The following is a 20,893-nucleotide window of genomic DNA, read 5'->3' on the forward strand; positions in this document are numbered from 1 at the left end:
GAATTACTTAACTAGTCCTTTTCTGTCCTATATTTTAAAACGAAAGAAAAAAACCATAGTGTACAACAGCTGCACCAGTCAAACAGTTAATGTGTCACAGGATCTTTCTTGTGCAAGCATCCTGATCCACAAGACAGTTCATAGTGATATAGCTACAAATAGATATACATCTGCAACAGTGAATATTTTAATATATATATACCTTTCCATGTCAGTATTCATCAGAGGCCACTGTTATTTTTCGCATTCACTGCCATGTAAATGCAAAGAGCAGTAACAGGATAAAAGAGGGCAGTCTGGGACTACGTACTTCTGCCACACTGTTATGATTAATACACCTGGTAAGTTTGATATTTTATTGATGATATTGAATATATGACTCACTCTATTTTTGTGTGGAGACACTTAACAAAAACAACTGTGAAATTTAGTTTGCGATTGTTGCTTGTAGCCAGTTACCATTAGGAGTTCTCCACCCTAAGAACTATTTAGTCTTATTTTGTTATACAGAGGAAGAAACTAGAGAATGAAGTTGCCAATTAGGGAAATGATCCGATTTTAATGTAGTTTTAGCTTCACTTCAGGGGTTTTCTTGATGCTCTTTTGCTTCAGCTTCTATTTAGCTGTAGTATTGATGATGCTGTGATTTTTGGTTTAGTTTCCAGCTCCTAATTGTAACATGGTTAAAGCTGTTAAAAAGCACAGTCTTAATTCTCTACAGTGTTTATATAGCAAAACAAATATTAAATAGCCAAGTCACCATTGACTAAATATTTTTGACAGCTCTGCATTTAGACAACGGGGGCCTCTGTGATTACATTTGGGGAAATTGTCCTCGTTTCTCTGTGTGGGTACCAATGTGGCATGCCTCACAAGAGATTATGTGTCCCTTCACTGAGATAACAGCGTTACTGTTACTGCTAATAAAAGTGGCCGGTGTACCAGCACAACAAAGGAATAACCACATACACTCACACACATTCACACATCAAATAGCTCAATTTTTCATAGTAAAATATTCTCACCGGAGTGCCAACGACTACTTTTTGAGCAGCTTATCAGCAGAGATTAAATCCTATTTGATAAAGGAAGTCCAAAACAAACACCAAAGGAATGTCCTGATAGGATGTGATGTGTTTTCAGTCCATTCTGATCTTCCCATCCTTGTGCCGTCTGAAGAGGAAAGGTAGATTTTTCACTTCATAAAAGTTTCAGTTGGTTTGACTTTGGATGTTTGGTGTTTGGATAGCAGGGAGCCAGAATTTACATGTACAAGTGTTTTAGAACAATCTGGTCACTGTGTTTCCCCTTTTCATTGATTCTTTAAGATAAAACCCGTCCACTTCTTTCTCCTAATGATATCTTAACCGATATAAACACAGGAAGGGCACTGGTGTAATGTCGACGGATCACTGAGTGATCAGCTTAGACACATGCTGATCGAGTAGGAATGAAGGTTGAAATGGAAACGGTCTCATTTCCAGTTGTTTCAGGTGTAATCAGAGATGCTGCACGTCTAACGCTTAATCACCACCTGCTCGTACGCTCCACCACCAACCCTAAGAGGACATGAGGAGGCAGAATTGGCAATCACACACTTGTTTAAATCTTCATTAGTTATCACAAAAGGTATCAAACTGAAATCGTGTTATATAAAACCAAGATGGGGTGGGAGGTACAAAACATCATCTGAGCTCCAAGGCTGGTCTGGTAAACAGTTGTTAGAAGTTTTGTTACATTGAGTTTAATTGAAAACAAAACAGTCCCCCTTTATCTCTCAGGTAGTGCTTCATTGTAAAGTCTACGGTCATCAGAACTTTCCTTTGCTCTGCACCAAACCTGTAAACTTTAGGAAGAACCACTATCAGCTTTTTGTCTGTATTAACATTGAGACAACTGCTGTTGTGAAGTCACTACACTGCATTCCAAATTATTATGCAAATGATATTTGTCGCTTACTTCATAGTCGATTCAATGACAGTCAGTATACTTTCCAAGTCATCAACCGTCAGAGTACAATTCAGATTTTATTGAACAAACCTTCCAATGACAGCTGTGGTTTTGCAAATTTAAAACAAACAAACAAACAAACAAACAAAAAAAAAACCCTCAAAATGCACTGATCCAAATTATTATGCACAACAGTTTCAAAACATTTTATTGGTTGTAAACAACTGAAAATTGATAAATTTGCAGCATGAGAAGGTCATATTTACTGAAACCACAACAGGCCAAACTCCATGTTAACTCAGGACCCCTTCTTTGATATAAGTTTCACATTCTTGCATCCATTGAACTTCCAAGTTTTTGGAGAGTTTCTGCCTGAATTTCTTTGTAAGATGTCAGAATAACCTCCCACAGCTGCTGTTTTGATGTGAACTGCCTCGTCACCCTCAGATCTTTTGCTTGAAGATGTTCCAAAGGTTCTGCTACAGGGTTGATGTCAGGGGAGGATGCGGGCCACACACCATGTGTTTCTCTTCTTTTATTCCCATAGCTGCCAATGCCAGAGAGTGGGACTGCACCCCTCAGTAAGACTGCTTGAAAATTACTCTTGATGTATTTCTGGGCCTACTGTAACCATTCCTGCTTGTGAGTATTGGTTAGGTGGTGGCCAAAATGGTAGGTTTATGCATAACTGCAAGCCTCTGGAGGTTTTTGGGACTACCAGCAGCTTCAATTACCTGCTTGCTGCTTTGTAATGGCATTTTAGCAGCTGTTCTGTGAATCTGATGAATTTGTCTGGCAGAAACCTTCATCTCTATGCCTTAGTCTGCACGAACCCATCTGTGCTCTGACTCAGCTACAGGTTTCTTCACAGTACAATGGTTACACTTAAGTTTTCATATTACATCTAATGTTTTCAGACCTTGTGTAAGGTATTGCACCAACACATTTCTGCAGCAGAAATCCTTTTACTTTCCCATATTGCTTGAAACCTGTGGCATGCTCAATGATGTGGAACATCTTAAGTAGTTTTCATTTTATTGGGCTCATCCTGGCAAACTAATTATGACAGCTGTCTGAGATTGATATCAGTGATCCAAAGAGCCCAGAGACACAATACCATCCATGAGTTTAACTGAAAACAAAAGATGTTTACGACACTAAAATCTTATTTGCATAATAATTTGGAACGCAGTGTACACGCATCTCTCTGGAATCATACCCTCAGAAATCCCTACACTAGTTTGCTTGCTTTCGTCAGATGATTGATTATCCCCAGGCTTGTGATGCTCACCTGGTGGGAAGGTGATGACTTCCAAGCGCTGTACTTCCCCCGGGTCCAACAAACAGACGCAGGCCTTCCTCTGAAACGGTGTTCATAACATTTGGTCAGTACACGGAGAACCCACATCCTCCTGTATAATTCTTGTCATGACGAGCAGGCAGTTGCTAGGCAACCTAAAAATAATCATCTATTGACAGCAGCTTTCCATTTGTAGCTTTGAGCTGGATGAGACCTTGGAAGGGAAAACAATGCCTCACTCCTTAAAGTACACACACACACACACTGACTCATGGGAAATGAATATGCAAATGTGCCGTGCATTAAACACATGCAGTAGTAACCTAGAATTGGGATGAATCCCATTGTTTTGTTTTGTATTGATTCATCTATTTTAGTTATTCATTAAGCTGAAATCTCTGTAGATCCATCAGATACTACCTGCTTCTGCCTGTGAAGATTTTCTTCATTTATACATTTCACAGAGATGCAAGTTTTGAAACTGACAATTTATTCTTTATCTAAGAGACCAGTTTAAAAGGAAAGGTCCCATAGCTCATGTTTATGTCATTTTAGTCTAAGGATAAGAAAAGAAAAACAACAACTGCAAACAAAAAACAAAGAAGTGGACATGTCATACCCTCTGCGCTTGAGTCCAGTAGGCCGGGTGTAAAGTCCTGACTCTGGAGAATCTTTTCCACAACATCGTCAGCATCCACCCGAGTGTCGTCCATTCTCTTCAGCTGAGACTCCATGGAGTCCTGTTTCACTGGGTGTCTGAAGGGAGAATACACAAGAGCGTCTGGAGTGTTTGAGGACAGCTGCCTTTACTGCAGAGTCAAACTGAAGCTTTGTTTCCTGTACTTCACATTTCATTGTGTGCTAATGAAGTGGAGTGATCAACCTGCTTACTTCTGCTTACCCAGTCAAAACTATACAGTGTTTCAACTACTGTTTCAATCACTTACATTACGTCCATTGTAATTAATCCAGTTTTCAACACTAGTGGTGTGTGTTTTAATCACCATAAATGTAAAGTGAAGTACATTTTTTATGCATTATAGTAAAAGGTTTTAAAATATTACCTGTAAATACAGTGACAAGGCAAATTATTTAGAACTCAACTGATCTAAAAGGTCATGACTGTGTCTGAACGTATAGTGAAGAGCACTAGAACTGCTTCTGCTAGTGCAGTGTGCCTTCTGACTACCCCTCTCTGCTCATCTGTTAATGTAACTTGCTGGCAATGTGGTTAATACTGAAAACATCTGTGATCAACTAGGTGAACACTGCTTATTAAGATTATTATCAAGGTTAGCATGGTAGTCACGTATGCATTGTAATTTTGTGGACATCTTATCTGTATTGACTGTTTTCTGGCAAAAGGTTTGAGTTTTTAAATCACTCGATTCGTAAGTGTAGGAAGCTCAATCATTTCCTGCTTCCTGAGTTTGATAAATTTACTTACAGCTGCATGTCAGAAAAGTAAATATGTGGTTAGGTTAGCAGCAACGTAACAGGAAAAAGCTATCCTGTCACCACATGCACTTGGAGCACTCTTTGTTAACAACAATTCACACATTAATTATCATTCATTTCATCCTTGCAAAAAAAAAATAATGCCATTTTGCAGAGGACAGAAGCATGACAATACTTCCTGTCTTTTTCTTGTCACAGTGAGGTATCTTAGCAACAGGGCAGAATGGTAGTTTATTTAGAGGTGCAGATATGATATTCTCCTTATCAAGTCTCTGCAAGAAAACTGATAAGTAAATTCCCATAAATGCTTAACTATTCCTACAAAATGCATCTTAAGCTGCATGTAAAACTAGCCCCCAGGAATACTCCTCTGCTCATGGTTGGACATTTTTAGATCCCATAAACACAATGAGAGTCTTTCAAAGAATAAAAGCTCACATAATGAAACCACAAATACACTTCCTCCAAAGCTCTTCTACTCTGACAGCTGCTTCCTGAAACGTGACACTGGTCTCAGGGGTATTAAGTATAACTCCTACTATAAAAGCCTACCACGTTTGGCATGCTAACTGGATTCTCTCATCAAATATGATAAAGAAACATTTGTGTATACTTTTAGTACACACTGCATAAATAAATAATTTCAGTCTGCAGCTTTAACCGGTTTACCTGTTGAGCCGTTCACAGGAGGATGCACTCCGCACTGGTGTGCCCGGAGCATTGCCGGAAGCTGCTGAGGAGGTTGGGTGCTCAGGCAAAGCTGGACAGGTTCTGGATTCTCTGTCTTCACTGGGCTCCGGGATGCTACCAATACCTGTTGAAGCGCTGCCTACTGAATGATTTCTCCGGTGGCTGAACTCTGACATGCTGGAGGAGCGGGAGTGACCGGTGCTATAGCCTGAGAGACATGGGCAGTGACTGTATTAACATACAGCACCAGTATTTTACTTGATAAGCTCAGAGATTGTAACAGATGCTATTTTCTGTTTACAATTCCCCTTAAATGCATCATATGGATACAAATCCTGCACCAGTATTTTGTAGCACTGCAAAGACCTGCTGCAGATATATATTCCTAATATAGCACATGGGTTAAATCTGCATTGTAACATTAATAAAGATCAATTGATACATATCCACACAAGTCCAATATTTGCATTACTAACTGGAGACAAATGACTTATTTAAGCTCATAAATGAATCAATCCGTATCAAGTGCATACAGAGTTTTTGTTCTTTTTAATGCACTGTGCAGCAGATTTGTAACTTGCTCTGTACTAAATGATTTAGCCGTTCACGTGACACCCACACTCATGCTGTTCATGTCTGCGGGAAGCCAGCTAAAGCAAGAAGAGACTCGGGCATCAGGTCACTTCCCACACACTAATGAGAGGTTTGAATAAATCTATCAACCATTTCACGTGGAAGGAAATACATTTTTATATTCTATATGAGCGGGTCATTCGAGCTGAGCTCAGTGCATCTCTTCACTTCCTCTGATCTTTTATTACTGTTATCCGATCTGCCTGCAATGGAAACTCGAGCCCAGGCTCTGAACTGCGCTGCTGGAGTGTCACTGGAATATGATTTTATTCTTTCCCTCCTCCTCAATCCAAAGACCTTGTTTTCTCATTTTGACCTTACACTCATATTATTTAAAGTACAACTGATTGCAGGCGAACAAAAAAAATTTGCATTATGTTTTATTTCTTCTACTCGCTGCTAGCTTGGATACATACATAGACTATCTCTATGTTTGGAAAGCAAAATATGAACAACAGTAGATGATAACGACAAAAACAAAAACGGTTTACATTTTATAGCCTTACCTGAGAGTTTTGACTGTTGGCTGGCGTAGCTGGAAGTTCGGGAGTGGCAGCAGCCACCGGGGTCATCTGACACAACGGGGCACTTCCCTTCCCGATTCTCTGCTGGATTAAAAAAAGGACAGACCCAGATGTTGGATGTGGATTTGAGTAAAAAACATTTTTCTATGAAGCATCCTGTAAAAAAAAAAAAAAAAAAAAAAAAAAATAGAAACTGCCTTCAGATAAGCCCATGCTGTGGACTCATTTAACATCATCACTAACATTTATGTATAGTATTCAAAGTGAAAGTAGGTAGTGAAAGCTGGAAAGATATTCATGCGTATCTAGAGTGAAATAATTCACTATCTCTGAGTTAATGAGCCAGTGGCCACAGTTGGCATGTGCAGGGACAGAGTCACTTCTGCTCAGACGAAAACAAACATATTTCCATCTGAAAAGAGCTCAAGTTAGTTCTGCGACCAAAAAGATGGTCTGCAAGGCATAAAATCTCTGTGAAAATATATCATTAGAAGGGCAAAGCTGGATGCTAGTTGACAGCTTGGATAACAATTCTTTGAATTTAAGCCTTTAAAGAAAAAAAAGAAAGAAAAACACGTGCCACAGTTTTAATGTCAAATGGGCAAAAAGTGGGAGCTGCCAAAAAGCAATAACATTTCAGAGTTCAAATGTCTGTGGGAATGTCTCAGCAGCCTCAGCATCACAGCAGAAAATAGACTACATAGAGGGGGATAACAACCAGAGACACATAAGTGGAGGTGGTCACAATGACCTCCAGCTAGTTTTTCTTTTCTTTCTTCTTCTTCTTCTTTTTTTTTTTACTCCAGGCATTCCTCTAATTTAGAGAAAGAATTCCCTTTTGCACTGCACCAATCCACAGTGATCACAGCCAGAAACAGCAGCTTGTCCAAAACATACAGACTTCTTACACCTCGCCTAAATTCTTTTAAATGACACAACAACAGGTTTGTGTAGATTATCTCTGCTGGACAAATATCCACCAACAAAACATGATCAAAGACTCTCATACAGGACTTGAACTGGTGCATCTTGCACATATACAAAACATGGGGATGCACCGCTAAGCCATGTTGGGAATGACACCAAGTGCATTGCACATGCAAACACACAACCCGTACCAGAAAGACTAGCACAAAAGTCCTATTTTTAAGCATGTAAAAGCCCCCTGGGTTAGAGCAGATTGGGGTTCATCTAAAAGAAAGCTAGTTTAAATTATACATGAAAGAGCTCTGCTACTCTCTGAAGCTTCCAGGAAGAACAAGCATTAAACACAGCAATGCGTTCACACATGAACACACATACTGAATAAGAGAGTGAAGAAGGCGCTGAAAGAGAAATCTTCGAGAGAAATGGTTTTTGTAGTAGGGGATGGGAGCAAAGTACAGTAGGAGTTATGGCGTCTATAATACAGGAAAAATCAGACAGGAAAGTCTGCAGTTTGACAAATGAATATCAGCAGCGACGCGTGACACTAATGACAGCTAAAAACATTACTGTTAAGATTATGATGACCTACTCATGAACACTTTGGTTTTATTATCTTTTAGCTTTGTCAGCTACACAGAACAGTACAGCGTGGGCTACAGATTGCCCCTAACTGAAATAAATTTTAGCTTCTGCCTTTATCTTACAAGCTACAATGCTGGGAAGCTCCTGGAAGCTCTCCACGATCTTCCTGTATAAATCTAAACCAGATTAGCAGGAACTTGACACATCAATTACAGCCCCCTCCAAAAGGCCCGGTCACATTCACCATCTACAAGGGATGAAACCTCATCACAGATGAAGGTCTCTCTTTTTAAAAAAAAATAAATCTGTAGCATTCAAATGTAGATTAATGTTAGTTGAAAGATAAGAAATCTCAATAGAAATAATGTTATTTTACACTTCAGGCTGTGTCACACTAGCGCTGAGTGCCTGCTCTGCCAGGTCTCCCCTGAGAAAAAGACTTTAATCTCAAGAGACTTCCTCGTTAAATAAAAGGTTATATTTTAAATAGATAAATAAAAAGACCAAAAATAGGCCAGCAACCTTCTTGTGACTAGAATCCACCGTTGCCTTGTGAGTGCACTGGATTCTTTTACTTTTTGACAACTGATTGCAAGCGGTCAGGGCATCCATTTTCGACTAGGTCATTTGGTGGGAGCCAACTTGTCTCCAACAACTACAGTTGGACTTGAACTGACTGCCATCATGCTCAGACAGCCTGTCAAATGTTTGCAAATAATCATAGTCTTATTTATAAATGCAGACAGATTTCCAACACGTTGCAATCAATCCGAGTCTGTCTGCACTGATCAGAGCAACTCGTCTGTACCGTCAACTGGTTGTTTTCTATAAAACAAATGTGATTCTGCAGGCTAATTGCTGTCCTGTAGCAAAGTCAGCAGTTGCGAAGGAATTTCTGTTTTAGACCTATGAGGTTCTGGCTGGACTGTGTATGTAGACAGCAACAGATTTGTAATATGACACGATATTATCACAGTTATTTGCTATATTATCACAAACAGGTTCCACATAATTGACAACTTGACCTGATTCTATTGCAAACTTATAGCAGACTGATTGCAGATTGATGTACCAAAGTTGCAACAACTGGCAAGTGACCCAAATGGTAAATGGTAAATGGCCTGTATTTGTATAGCGCTTTTACTAGTCCCGCCTAGGGACCCCAAAGCGCTTTACACACCCAGTCATCCACCTATTCACACACACATTCACATACTGGTGGAGGCAAACTACAGTTGTAGCCACAGCTGCCCTGGGGCAGACTGACAGAAGTGAGGCTGCCATATCGCGCCATCGGCCCTTCTGGCCAACACCAGTAGGCGGTAGGTGAAGTGTCTTGCCCAAGGACACAATGACCGAGACTGTCCGAGCCGGGGCTCGAATCGGCAACCTTCCGATTACAAGGCGAACTCCCAACTCTTGAGCCACGGTTGCCCCCCAACCCTCATCTTCACAGCAGCTATTCTAAAGGCAACACGATTGCAAGTATATTGCAGACAGTCACAATCATTTTGCTTGTGTTACTGTTTTCGTTGGTGTGACAGCAGCATTAAAAGACAAAGAGCCAGACAAAAGCCTATTAAAGTGAATTAAGTTATCAAACACTTCACTAGATCACAGGTAACTCACAGGTCAAAGCTAGTAAAGGTTTGTGTGTTACTTTTGTTACAGGTGTCCTTCTATGGTGGTTTATAAAAGAAAGCTGGGTCTGCAGGTTGTTCTGCTCTGTGGTAACACAGATGGGCTCTCTACAGTAACTCTGTTTTACATTTTCATTTCCAAATTTCATTAGATCAAACAGAGCTGCTCTGTCTCTACTCCTGACCTGGTTTTATCATTTGCATAGCTTCCTGTTTTCTCTACTATGAAGCAGCGACTCATTCAGAACATGAATTTGTCACCTATTCATTCCTTCGTAATCATGTTTCCTGTCTGGGTTCAGCTCGAGAGACGACACTAAATGACTGAAAAACATTAATATATTAATTTGACACAATTTCCCAGGAATACATCTAAATGAAGCAAAATTATTTATCCTGGAAGTGATTCAATATCTTTAGAAACGTTTGCTTCTGCTGGCATGGAGACTATTATTTGTAGCGCACTGTATTACGTTTTGATCAGTTTGAACCCAGAATGGGTGAAAATCAAATAAAAGGAGCCTTTAATAGTGGTACATCAAGCCAAACAGATAAATCTGCTGAAGAAAATAAATTCTGAGCAGTGGAGGAAAACCTTTACTGAATAAAACTTTCATCACTTTGCTTTAAAACACTTTCATTTGTCCATCTCGAATACTCTTCTTTTATTTGTATTAGTTGTTTACTTTAGTTGATTAAATATTAGATTTATTTATTCATACATTCATTCTTAGTTTTGTTTTTGCTGAGAAAACCAGGTTGTCAATGCTCATTTTTGTCAGTCTTTTGATAACAACTTTTCCTCCTCCAGATCAATGCTAATCTCACGAGTGATTGTTCACGACTCCAACTGATGGAAATCGGTTGTACTAACTGAGAACTTAAATCCCTGCTGACACAGCAGACACTCCTGTCTGCTGCACGATCTTAGATAATAATAACAACTGAAACATAGAAGTGGATCTAAACTCTGAAAGAAGAAATTCTCAGCTTGTGATGAAGTACGATCTGCCAGGGGCCGGCAAATGTTTGGCAAAGCCAATGAGAAGATGAAGCAGAGAAGAGGAGTGTAATGTGGCGTGATTGGCCTCACCGGAACAGCCTTTCTGTGAATCCCCTCCCTTCCTCTCTTCCAGGAGGCTCTCTGTATCACCCTGGATCGCGATCATTGTTGCTGTGCAGGGAGGCCTGATGACAGAGGCAAAACAACTGGCCTTTATTTTCTACTCCTATACTTAAATGCATCAACTAAACCCTAAGCAAAGACAAAAAGACAAAACTGCTAAAGGATTAGAAAATACAATATAACACATTATGTACAAGCTATTACTCAATGCTTTAAATAATGACAGCTTAAGCTCACAGTCACTTCAGAGTAGCAAAATCCTGTATTCAGAGAAACCTTTAAGTCTTAATGTTTAAACCTGTAAGTAGTACGCACACAGCTAGAGCTGTGGTAATAATTTAATTTAGTCATATGACACTGAATAACTGAGGAAATAATAAAGACAGAGCACAAGCAATAGCGCCGGTGCATCAAATGTAGCCGTTTTGAGAGAACAAAGAGGTTTTAAGTTACGGTGCAGGAAAGGTCATTGGGTCGGTTTTGTTGTCCAGCTGTATTATCCACAAATCCAGATGAGCACAGCTCACAAAAGAGCATGATTAGTGTTTTAGTCTGAAAACGACTGGATTTAAAGGACTTTCCAGTTTAAACATTTTTCAGTCAACAATCTCTGCTCACAGATTCTGCAGAGACGTACAGAAAATTGCCTTAACTCACGTTTTAAAACAGGGATCCCCCGACATGAGCTGTGTACTGATGATAACCTGTGGAGAGAAAGAAAAAAAAGTTAGCTTAGGTTTTACTTCCATTCAACTTGGCCAAGTTCAGAAAAGTTGCCCACTTTTGCTTTGGAGTCAGCAAAAATGTGCTCGCTGATTGAGGGGTCATGAAAAACGGCAAATAACGACTGTGGGCCTGCACGAATCTGCACGATCCTTTTTATTTCCCACAGGTGACACCTCTCATCTATGGCCATGGATTATTTCTGGCTCCACTGAACGACTCATCTTTGCTGGCAACATTTATGCAAAAACCTTTCCAGTGTGATTCTCTGAGTTGAGGAAAAACACCGCACTTGTGTCACTGAAGTCGCATCAGACTGCTGCGGGTGCGACTGTGTTACCTTGAGAATGGAGTTATCCTGACGAGTATTTTTGGTATCGTAGCCTTCCAGCAGACATCTGCGGGTTGTATTCCCTGAGCCGGCAAACTCTGCTAAATTCAGATCTGCAAAACCAAGCTGAAAGAGAAAGAAAGAATGACACAGGGTAACCTTTGTGTTTTGTTATTTGCCCCTGAGGAGACGGATCTTTTTCCCGGTCAGCAATATGACAAACTCTGGATGGAAAATGACATCAAGAAGGACAGGAGACAAACTTGAATAAAACAATATCAGCAAATCTAACAGTTCACTTTTTCTTCAAATGATAAACTCGGAAAGGGATACCTACTTCAGTATGTATAATAATAGGGTTTAGTTTGCTCATTAAATAATTACTTTCAACTAAATAGAAAAGACATAACATAATGAGCCAACCTGCAGGCAGTGAAGGCCATCTGTTTGCTACATGCTCACAAGGCTAGCTACTTCAATATGGCTGATTACTGTAAAATCTGGGTGACCTGGAGGTTCAGCTCAGAGGACAGGGGTAGCGCATTGTAAGCCTGTAATGAGTTACCTTTGCGTATGCCTTTCCACCCTTCAGCTCCTGCATAAGACAAGCAAAAACAAAAACATAACATTAATAAAAAGACTTGCTACTGTTAAAAAAAGGCTCCATAAGTTATCTCCAGCTGGCATGCTAATGTTTTATATTGAACTGATCCTTGAATTTTTTTGGGGGGGAAACACTAAATTAAAAACATCAGTTTATTCTCTACATTCCTGATACTGTAATTTAAAAAGGTATAATAATTAAAAGCTAAAGTAAAAGGCTGAGGGGATGAAGGTAAGGTAAGGTAAAACTTTACAGTTGTTAAACACAATGTTCTTATCACCAGAAAACTTCCAAAGTTGCATCCAAATAGCTGTGATGGGAAATTTTCAACAACATGAAAAGAAAAAAAAATTACATTGGTAAAAAGGAAGCACCCATGTAGGAAACACAGGGATTATCTGACTACTTAACATTGTGAGTCTTCTAAAACAAAGGGAGACACACATCAGAAATAGCTTTCAGATTCAGTTTAATTGGATTTTAGGTTATATTGCATGAGATCATATGTCACCTCAGGGAACGTCACATGTTAAACTCAAAATATTACAAATATAGAAACAAAGCCAACAATTCCTCTTTGTGCAATAGTGAGCATGAAAACATGCATGCTCACGGCCAGAGACTAGATCTATTGGAGATGGTTATCTAGGAGATTGTGATTGTCCTGCAAGAAAACAGCCATTCACCAGCTGAACTGGGGAAAACACTTTTTTTTGTGTTTTATTCTTTATTTGTCAGGGACAATGCACAAAAATACTGATCTCATAAGAAAAAAAAAAATTGGATTTTGACCAGATTTAGATACTAGCTGATTTCTATCTGCAGTCTTTGGGCAGGTATACATAATAATAAACAAACTAGAGTAGAGATCACTGACAGTGTACACTGTGTGATAGGGAGTATAGGTACATGTACTAGTTACTCTAGTAAAGCTAAAGTAAATTATTTTCCTTAGCTTACTGTGTCCGTTACAGGAGTTTGCACAACTTTTGTGTAGTACTCCTAGCCAAAGAGCCAGAGACATTGGGTTGTTAATGAAGCTGTAGTGCCTTGTAACGTTGCACAAACTTAGTGTAGACAGTGTAACTTGTGTGTGGCCAGAAAAATAGCTTATTTTGAGGAAAAGCCCCCCCCCCCCCAAAAAAAAACAAAAAAACAAAAACAAACCAAACTCCTGAAGCAGCTTTTTTCAAACATAACAGGTGATTTATACATCCAGTTTTTTATGTCCTGATTTCCACTATGACTCAAGCAATGGCTAAGTCTCTGTTCATTATCACAACGCCAGGAGGCATCAACTCAAGACAGGGAGACTTTGTCCAGAAGGACTGACCAGGCTTAGGGTGGGCAGCTATCTACCGTGACCGGTTGGGGTGAGATGGGAGTGGTGGGAAAACGGCTAAATCATAATACTTTACCTTTCTGACAGACACACGACACACACAGGGGTCCAGAACACCTGTGCCTGCGTTGGCGCTCATCTTGCACGGGAAAGAGAACCGTTTCTTCCATCGGACACAGTTTGCCTGCACAGGTTCCCTGTATGGACACACAGACACCAGCTTTAAGCACCCAGTAAGGTCACGTGTTTGTTTGATTCATATGCTGGAGCCTGAAAAGCTAATTCACAACTTGGCCTCTAGATTTAAACGAGTAGAGGCTGGTGCAAACACTGGCATGATTGATAAAATCATTTGAGTATTTTTTATTGTTTTAGACTCTACTTGCATTGTACGCTGTATACAGAAGGGATTTGGGAAATAAATATTTGTATTCTAAAGAGCAAACAAACCAACAAACATCAGCTCTAATCTATTGTAATTATTTGATTTGCTACCAAAACAAACACGCGAATGTATCGCGACATTTTAAGTGAAAGCCAGCCCAAATCATGTATACAGCCACGCAACCCGCCCTCAGAAACTTCATTTCATAAATTTCAATCTCTGTTACGTAACAAATGAAGTGACTTCAGCTGAAAGACTGCTGGATAAACATTTCCCGCATCTCTTCCCTGCTTAAGGGCATCCATTCAAGCTGCCAATACGAGCCCATGTGCTCATTCTCAGCACCTAATAAGCAAGCTATTTAATTACAGCCTTAATTTCTCCTATTGATTCATTTAATTGACAAATCCAGGGGCTTTGGTAGCAGGTGTGGTGTTTACTGGCACGAAAGTAAAAAGAGAGCGGCAAATCCTCCAACGTCTAGAGGTTAAAACGACTGTGAGGTGCAGCCTGCTGTCAGTGAAAGGATGAGTCGACGTGAAAGAGAAAGACTGAGCGTGGGCAGAATTACGATACCGCAGATGGCCTCACTTTCACTGGCATCTTCTCCTCTCCCACTCACCTAACCAGCTTCCATCTGGTAGCTTACACACCATTCATTTGGTTTGGCTTCGGCTGGATTTCAACACACACAAAGACTTTTTAATACAGTATAAATAAAAATGATGTAACAAGTCTGAAATCGGAAAGGAGCGTTAAGACTACAACAATTAGCAGGGTGTGCAGATCCTTTTGCACACAGATGGGCAAAACCGAATGAACATACAGGGCTGCGTTTTGCCCTGTATCCCTGCATTACTATAAATAAAAAGCAGCAGATGCGTGACTAATGTTTCACAAACGCTGACTCCATCCTGAGGTTGATAAATCTCAGACAGCGAACTCCCCGAGTCGAGAGGGAACTCCCAGCCAGCTGGACACACCGTGTGCTTCGGGAATTCTGACTCGAGTTCATGCGCTGTGGTTCACTGCACTTCTCAGCGCATTAAAATCCTATTAGCGTGCGTTATGACTAAGTCTGGTTTTAAGCACAAGCAGAGGTCATCTCTGTCATCCCTCTACACGGCTCGGGTCTCTTGTTAAACGACACATGCTCTTTAAAAGGCGACTGCAGGCAGACTTCATACGGGAATGCTTCCACAAATACAAATCTTTTCAACTGTTTGGAAGCAAAGCTTTCAGACCTCGATTAGATCACTCTGGATGTTTTCACTGTCATGTTTTCAAAGATGCATCTTTATAGAAATAGAACAAACTGTTTTTTGCAGAAATAGCCGTGCTGATCAGATGAAAAGCTACACCGAAGGAAAACTTCCCTTCCACTTCCAGTTTGGAAGATTAAAAGAGTTGGAGAGGAAATCTAGTTTTTGAAAGAAAGAAAGAAAGAAAGAAAGAAAGAAAGAAAGACAGAAAAATCCTATTAAATCAGCAATGGGTTGAGTATAAAACACTGTTGAGCCAATTAGGGATTAATTAGGGACAGAACTTTGTTGTTTGGCTTCATCTTTATTTTCCTTCTTTTCTTAAAGTGGTTACTTACACGTGGAAAAGACCGCAGATTTCATAAAAATAATAAAAGGACGACATTGACATGACATCTGAAAACATCCTAATTCGCACTGTCAAGCACAGACTGGACCTTTTTAGCTAACAGAAGCCTGTTATATAATCAGAATGAAGCCCATGTAATCCCTAAAGCCTACAAAAACTACAAAACAATGTGAGCTGCTGCTTTTATCCAGTGTTAAAGACCCGTCTAATTTATGAGTGAAAGGCATCAATGGGCATGTCTGTAGGAACAGCTTTAAGTTGACACAGTTAACATACTTAGGAGGACAACTCTGCAAAAGGTCACTTCTTGTCATGGCCAAAAGCTGGTACTTCATGATGCGGTTCCTTATAACAACTATTTTAATGTGTATGTGGTCAAATATTTTGACACTTTTGGTTTGCAGAGTTTACCAGTTTATATATGTCACACCATGTGTGCTGCCACCTTATGAGCTAAAAGTCGAGTAACTCCTCCTTTACATTCTTTCTTCTGTTTGAAATGTGGCAACCTGAATTTATTTTAGACAAGCGGAGCTGTCACAGGGTGCTGTTTGAGTATGAAACATTTCTCTCAGAGATGTGCATGTTTAGGTTTATTCAAGTCTGAGATTTAAGCAACCCCTTTTAAGCTGTCCAAGCAGCTTTTTCTCAGCCTCTGTTATTTGTTAGTTTTAAATGACTTTTTTGGCTTGCAAATCGTTTCGTTTCCACACAAACCACTACAACTGGCTGAGGTAAGCTGCAAAGCTCATGTGTCACAAGACCACCTATTAGCCAATAAGAAAGAGACACAAACCCTGTGCAGCTGGGTTGTCATTTCCTGGATGTTAATTGTAGATGTACAAACAGAGATACTGCACATGTCGATTCTGTTTATGGGAAAGCTGTATCAATGTGGCCAACACACGCTCAGGAGTAGGTGGGCCTTTTAATGTGCATACTTAGAACTCTGACTTTTCAATTGATTTTCCCGTGGTTTGGTTTTTAGAGTGATGCTGCAAATGAGTTTATGTTGCAGGAGCCTTCGATTTTTTTCATTAAAAAAAATGAAAAATGTGCATCTTACGTTGAGTCCAATGCTACAATATAACGCTTAAAATTAATATTTCAATTCTGAAGCTCTGCTGTAAAATGCAGAAAGTAAAGGTATTACTCCATCACTTGAACAACTTGTCCTGTCACTCTGAATTGACACGAGAACTGCAAATGAGTCATTTGGCTCAGAGTCTCTTCTCCTTAGCGCTACTGTCCATCACCGTCTTAATGTTATGGGAAGCTTCACATATATCTGAGCAACACTGGGCAGCTCTGTGTTTTTTTATAACTAAAATCCAAGCACATACTTAAGTTAACTGGTACTGCTTACTGACAGCGAAATAACAAACAGTGACATAGCTAACTGTGAAATATAAATTTCAGGCTCTTATTGATACTTCTTTCCCTTTTAGGGTCACCAGAGCGGCTCATTGGCCTCCATCTAACCCCAACTCTAATCTTGTCCATTCTGGTCACTCCCATTGAAAATCTTAACATCTTCCACTTAGCCTTTTGTCTTTCTGTTAGTGTCACAGTGTCCAAACCTTCCATCATAGCAGGTCTCACTACCATCTCTGTTTCACTCGTGTTACTATCCCTCTGTCACAAATTACCCTGACACTCTTCCTCACCCTGCCTGCACTCACTTCTTCACCTCTCTTGTGCAGTGTCTGTTGCTTTGGATGGTTGACCCCAGGTATTTAAACTCATCTACCTTCACCGTCCCCTCTCCTTGCATGTTCACAGCCATACCTGTCTCCTCTCAGTAACACATGTATTCTCTTTTGTTTCTTTATAACTTTCATTGCTCTTCTCTCCAGTGCATACCTCCCCCTCTCCAGGTTTTCGTCTCTCGCTACAGATCACAATGTCATCTACAAACATCATATTCCACAGAGATTCCTGCCTGACCACATCTGTCAGCCGGTCCATCACCACTGCACACAAGAAAAGAGCTGATGTCTGATCTAATCCCACTTCCACCAGTCAGTCCTAACGCACACCTCACCACTGTCTCACTTTCCTATACCACCCTCACATACCTCTCTGGCACTCCTGACTTCCTCATGCAGTGCCACAGTTCCTCTCTCTTGGCACACTATCAGATCCTGTCTCTAAACCCAAAAGGACACAGTGACGTTCTCTATACTTCTCCATGAACACTGAACAACCATATTGACAGCGCTCAGCATGAAGCCATAGTGCGGCTCACAGATTACCAAAGCTGCAACTGTTTGCAGAAAAGCTGATTCCTATCACGCGACCTGTGCAATCATCTTGCAATCAAAAGTGGTCCTGAGTGCTCTGGACAACCATTTAGTTACCACAAGTTGCAAAAAATTCAATACAACCATCAAGCAGCATTGCCAAGCTAAGTGTATCCAGTGTTGGATGGTTTTTCGGTTGAGTGGATATAATGTAAGTTTGCTCGGATAACATTACCTCATGATGGCGGTCCATAAGATGAGCCCTCTTGTTCAGAGTATTTCCAGAGATAATGCCCCTGTGTCCATACAACATCGCAACACTATCCTTAATTTTTCTCCCAGCTCTAGTATGTATGTATTGCAGGAAAGGCGTTTAACAGTCTGAGTATACAAAAACTGAAATGTAATAGTGTATAAGCCAGTAATCGTCTAATTACTCAATCTGAGAGTTAATGAAAATAAAGATAATCAGATGAGATGATTATCTTTGCTCGTCTCAATTTGATAACACTGCTGTTAACTACATTGACATGATCTTATAAAGTTTAGGAAGAAAACTTCACACTTAAAGTTTAAGTTGCTGGCCTGGTAGGTGAAGACTGGTCAGCTATACATACAACTATATACAAGAAGTGAAACAGTTTTCTGACGAAATGGGGATAAGACAATATACACAGTCCTTGCATTAGGACTCGGGTTCATATGTTGATTAACGGGAGGTTGATTAAACACACTGAAACACATCCCACTACTTCAGTGAATACATCATGACAAAATATGGAACTGACACCATTGAGTCAGCACCGAAAAGCTTAAGGAGTAATATTCAGCTTTGTGACAGCTTTGTGACAGCTATGTGACAGCTATGTGACGAGTAAGCTGCCCTCAGTACTTAATTCCACAACTAAGCGAGGAAGTGGGCCTAAAATTTAACCAGGGAAATCCAAATGGACACTTGTTTAAATGAACGGTACCACCAAACACCCAAAGCTACTAAAACTAAGCAACTCGATGCTGCAAACTAGCACCGACCAGAAGAAACTAATTAGCCCTACACCATTAACGTTACATTGGCACACAACTAATGGACGTTAACTATGTTCTTGTAGCCCATTAGCTTAGTTAGCTGTTAACATTTCCTAAAGGCATGAGTTAGTTCACCCTGCGGACTGAACAGCACGCCGTCAGTCAACGTTTGAGTGGCTGAATCAAAGCCAAGCACTCTCACCGAGAAGACTCCTCGGTGAAGCCGCCGTCCAGCAGCCTGACTTTACAGAAGAGTACACCGTTGACAAAGGGGACCGACGACAGCTCGTCCAGGTCAAAATCCACCTTGAACTTGAATTTCTTCTTTTTCATCATCATTAAATCCATACACCGCTTCAGTGCCTTTGAAAAGATGCTCCGGTGTCGCCCGTCGCTGACATTACTGCCCCATTGTTGTGAAGCACAGACAGAACCAGCTTGGTGTTTGTGGGAGGATGGTGAAGCTACTGGTGACAAAAGTCCGTCATCGGCTCAGAGTACTGGCAGAGCTATATCCTATCTTGATCTTTCAAAATAAAAGCGCGCGTTTCATGTGCACCATGGCTTGTCCTGAAAGAAGGAAGTGGCGTGAAAAAGTTCAAAGGTCTTCTTTGGATGTTGGCTACCTTTTGTTTTGTTCTCAGATAAAAATGATCCCACGCTGATTCAATAATGTTGAGGCCTGGGCTTTGAGGAGGCCAATCCATGACGGGTAGTGCTTTATAAAGTTTACCTTTTTAAAACTTTGTAAAACGTATTTGTTTATCAGATTTTGGGTCATTGGAAACAAAAATATAAATAAATAAGATTCAAGATTCAAGAAGTTTATTGTCATGTACACCGCAAAACACAAATCGTTAAGTAGCGCAATGGCATTCTTACTTTGCAGGTTCCCTTCACACGACTAAAAGAAAGCAATAATAAGTAAAACAGTAAAACAGTGCTTTGTAGATCTTGTAGCTTATATGTGGATGTATATGTGGATGTGTGTGTGTGTGCGATTCTGATTTTGATTCTGATGATCCGCGGGGATTTTAAAATTCAAATAAATGTGTTGCTTCAATTCCAAGACCTGTTTTTGTTTTTAAGAGCTAACACTTTATTTAAGCAATCCTCTTTTCTCATTCCCAGGAGCACACAAACATTTGCCTTTTTAAATATGTCAGCCTTTTCTCTGTTGCCGTTTTGTTTCTTGGTTATTTTACTTTGAAGCGATTGATGACTTAACCGGATGTGAAAGGATGACAGCTTTATTTTTGTTGCAAACCGAAGCCCGCCTCCTCTCTCGGCAGCACTGATTGGACAGATTACTACAAGAAAGCAAAACCAGCTGCTGTTTAGTTATTTGACGTTTGTCTCCATCTGGTGGTACAGCGTAGGAACTGTACAGCCAATAAACTCTGTTGCACAACTTGCACAATTTAACAGCATATGTGTTATTTTAGAAACTTTTCCCATCCCTAGTAGCGGTTAAAAAGCTGTTCCCAAGCAGGATGAGAGAAAAGGAAGGTCCAATTAAACATGAAGATGTACAATTTCTCTGAAAGATTTTAAACAAAATATGTCAAAGTGGCCTTGAAGAGCACCCCTCCCGTGCTTTGAGGCAATTACAAGCTTATGGGGTTAATTTTGCCCAGAGCAGCTGCCGGATTCTTTTGAGTATGACTCATCGGATAGACAAAGATAAGTTATACCGACTTTGTACTGCAGACCGATGGGTACAGGATGATGATCCTTGCACACTAGGCTACTGTACAGTCTGAACGCGTGCGTGCGTTCGCGTGGGGACGTTTCCACC

At 40.3% G+C, this 20,893-nt stretch overlaps 1 protein-coding gene across 2 annotated transcripts; it reads right to left on the reverse strand.

Annotated features, from left to right (window-relative positions):
• Positions 1-846: 846 nt before the first annotated feature.
• eeig2b (EEIG family member 2b) lies at positions 847-19,547 on the reverse strand. 2 transcript variants are annotated; one of them, XM_035910786.2, is made up of 11 exons: positions 19,298-19,547; positions 13,907-14,027; positions 12,450-12,479; positions 11,894-12,010; positions 11,488-11,534; positions 10,798-10,892; positions 6,538-6,636; positions 5,378-5,606; positions 3,870-4,006; positions 3,242-3,311; positions 847-1,559 (listed from the first exon to the last, which is right to left on the reverse strand). In XM_035910786.2, exons 1-11 carry the CDS (start codon positions 19,441-19,443, stop codon positions 1,517-1,519), a joined length of 1,134 nt encoding a protein of 377 aa, XP_035766679.2. In that variant the 5' UTR covers positions 19,444-19,547; the 3' UTR covers positions 847-1,516. The 2 variants fall into 2 exon arrangements, with proteins under 2 accessions (XP_035766679.2, XP_006797845.2); XM_006797782.2 differs by having other exon boundaries at positions 6,538-6,639.
• Between the last annotated feature and the right edge of the window lie 1,346 nt (positions 19,548-20,893).

Source organism: Neolamprologus brichardi, chromosome 17, assembly GCF_056152115.1.
Source record: "Neolamprologus brichardi isolate AB-2024 chromosome 17, ASM5615211v1, whole genome shotgun sequence".
Classification (NCBI taxonomy): Eukaryota; Metazoa; Chordata; class Actinopteri; order Cichliformes; family Cichlidae; genus Neolamprologus; species Neolamprologus brichardi.

Excerpts from the sequence above, each read along its gene's own strand:
- eeig2b (XM_006797782.2), bottom strand. The coding sequence starts at position 19,443 with ATGGATTTAATGATGATGAAAAAGAAGAAATTCAAGTTCAAGGTGGAT. Across the intron at positions 14,028-19,297 it reads TTCACCGAGGAGTCTTCTCG|GGAACCTGTGCAGGCAAACT; the intron begins GTGAGAGTGCTT and ends GTGTCCATACAG. Across the intron at positions 6,640-10,797 it reads TTCACAGAAAGGCTGTTCCG|CAGAGAATCGGGAAGGGAAG; the intron begins GTGAGGCCAATC and ends TTTTTAATCCAG.